This window comes from Sinocyclocheilus anshuiensis, unplaced genomic scaffold (assembly GCF_001515605.1).
Source record: "Sinocyclocheilus anshuiensis isolate Anshui unplaced genomic scaffold, SAMN03320099.WGS_v1.1 scaffold941, whole genome shotgun sequence".
NCBI lineage: Eukaryota > Metazoa > Chordata > Actinopteri > Cypriniformes > Cyprinidae > Sinocyclocheilus > Sinocyclocheilus anshuiensis.
The window spans coordinates 205,784-207,236 of record NW_015555791.1 but is presented as its reverse complement, the minus strand read 5'-3'; the positions used below and the strand labels follow the sequence as shown (position 1 = coordinate 207,236).

At 40.6% G+C, this 1,453-nt stretch overlaps 1 protein-coding gene across 2 annotated transcripts in view; it reads right to left on the bottom strand.

Annotated features, from left to right (window-relative positions):
- Positions 1-1,453, bottom strand: part of chid1 (chitinase domain containing 1) — an 8,167-nt gene that overhangs the window by 4,112 nt on the left and 2,602 nt on the right. For both annotated transcript variants that reach the window (XM_016468955.1, XM_016468956.1), the window contains 4 exons: positions 956-1,088; positions 813-857; positions 621-727; positions 300-361 (listed from right to left, as the gene is read on the bottom strand). In XM_016468955.1, coding sequence (XP_016324441.1) covers positions 300-361; positions 621-727; positions 813-857; positions 956-1,088 — 347 coding nt within the window. The remainder of the gene's footprint in view (positions 1-299; positions 362-620; positions 728-812; positions 858-955; positions 1,089-1,453) is intronic.

Sequence of the window (1,453 nt, the reverse complement as noted above, 5' to 3'; positions counted from 1 at the left end):
TTTCACAACATAATATGAATGAAATACGTCATTATTTTGTGATGAGTTTTACACAGACCAAGGAAAGAAAGAATAAAACAACAACAAAAAAAGGTTTAATAAATTTTTTATTTCAGTTTTAGTTTTAATGTTTTACTTATTTTAATACTTATTTCAGTTAGTTGCCAGGACAATATTTCTCATTTCCAACCAAGATTTTTAGGTTTTATATTCATATTTTATTTCGGCTTTATTTCAATTATCAAAAACATTTTTTAACAGTTCTAGTAAACAATACCAACACACATATTCTTACTCACTTTCTCTTATTTCCTCCAAGCTGACTCCATAACTCCAGTGTGTAACCATCAAACCCTTCAGCCTAGTGAGAAAAATCACAGTCAGTCAACGATTCTCGCGATGAGGAAATGAAATGAAGTTCATCAGAGCAGATTAGCCAGCATACATGTATATTTTGGTTACACAAAAGTGAAATCACACTGATTAACTAACAAAACTGGGAACTAACAAAAACCTGAGCACTCTAAGTCCCATGAAGTGGAATATGGATCCTAGTCAGGAACCATCCTGTAAAAATTATTATCCCAACGTGACGTGAACACAGCATGTAGATACAGCACCTTTGCCACTTCCAGCGCCTCTCGACCCAGCTCCTCCATCTCATCCTCGCTGTCCAGAACGCTCATGTAGTCCTGATAGGACCATCCGTCAAACAACAGCCGAGGAACTGAGAGAGAAACCACACTGAGAACCTGACGCTTTCAGCTAGATTAACCTTGTGTCTTCCACAATGACATTAAATCCATACTCACGTATTTTGTTTTTTTTATTGGCCTTCCTCACGGCTTTGACCCAACCTGTGAAAAGACGAGCATCGTTAGTGCTTAAAGAAAATCATTTGGCTTTTTTCTTCATAAAGCATCATTGTCTTACGAAGGAAGGGAAGTGATCAGACCGGGATCATGGTCATGAAGACCGGTGATGTGGAAGCTCTCTGGTCCCCTCCGTCTGAGCTGAAGCCACACTGGAGACACCGACGTCAGCTTCGGACCAAACACCTTAGCGATGTCATATCCATGAGAATTCCACTGAAAGATCAGACGGAAAGATGGATGAATGGATGAAGAGATAAATATAATAGATATGATAGAACAACAGATAGATAGAATGATAGATAGAATGATAGAACGACAGACGGACGGACAGACAGATAGATAGAACGACGGACGGACAGACAGAACGACGGACGGACGGACGGACAGACAGATAGAACGATGGACGGACGGACAGACAGACAGATAGAACGACAGACAGACAGACAGATAGATAGAACGACAGACGGACGGACAGACAGATAGACAGAACGACGGACAGACGGACAGACAGACAGATAGAACGACAGACAGACAGACAGATAGATAGAACGACAGACGGACGGACAGACAGATAGATA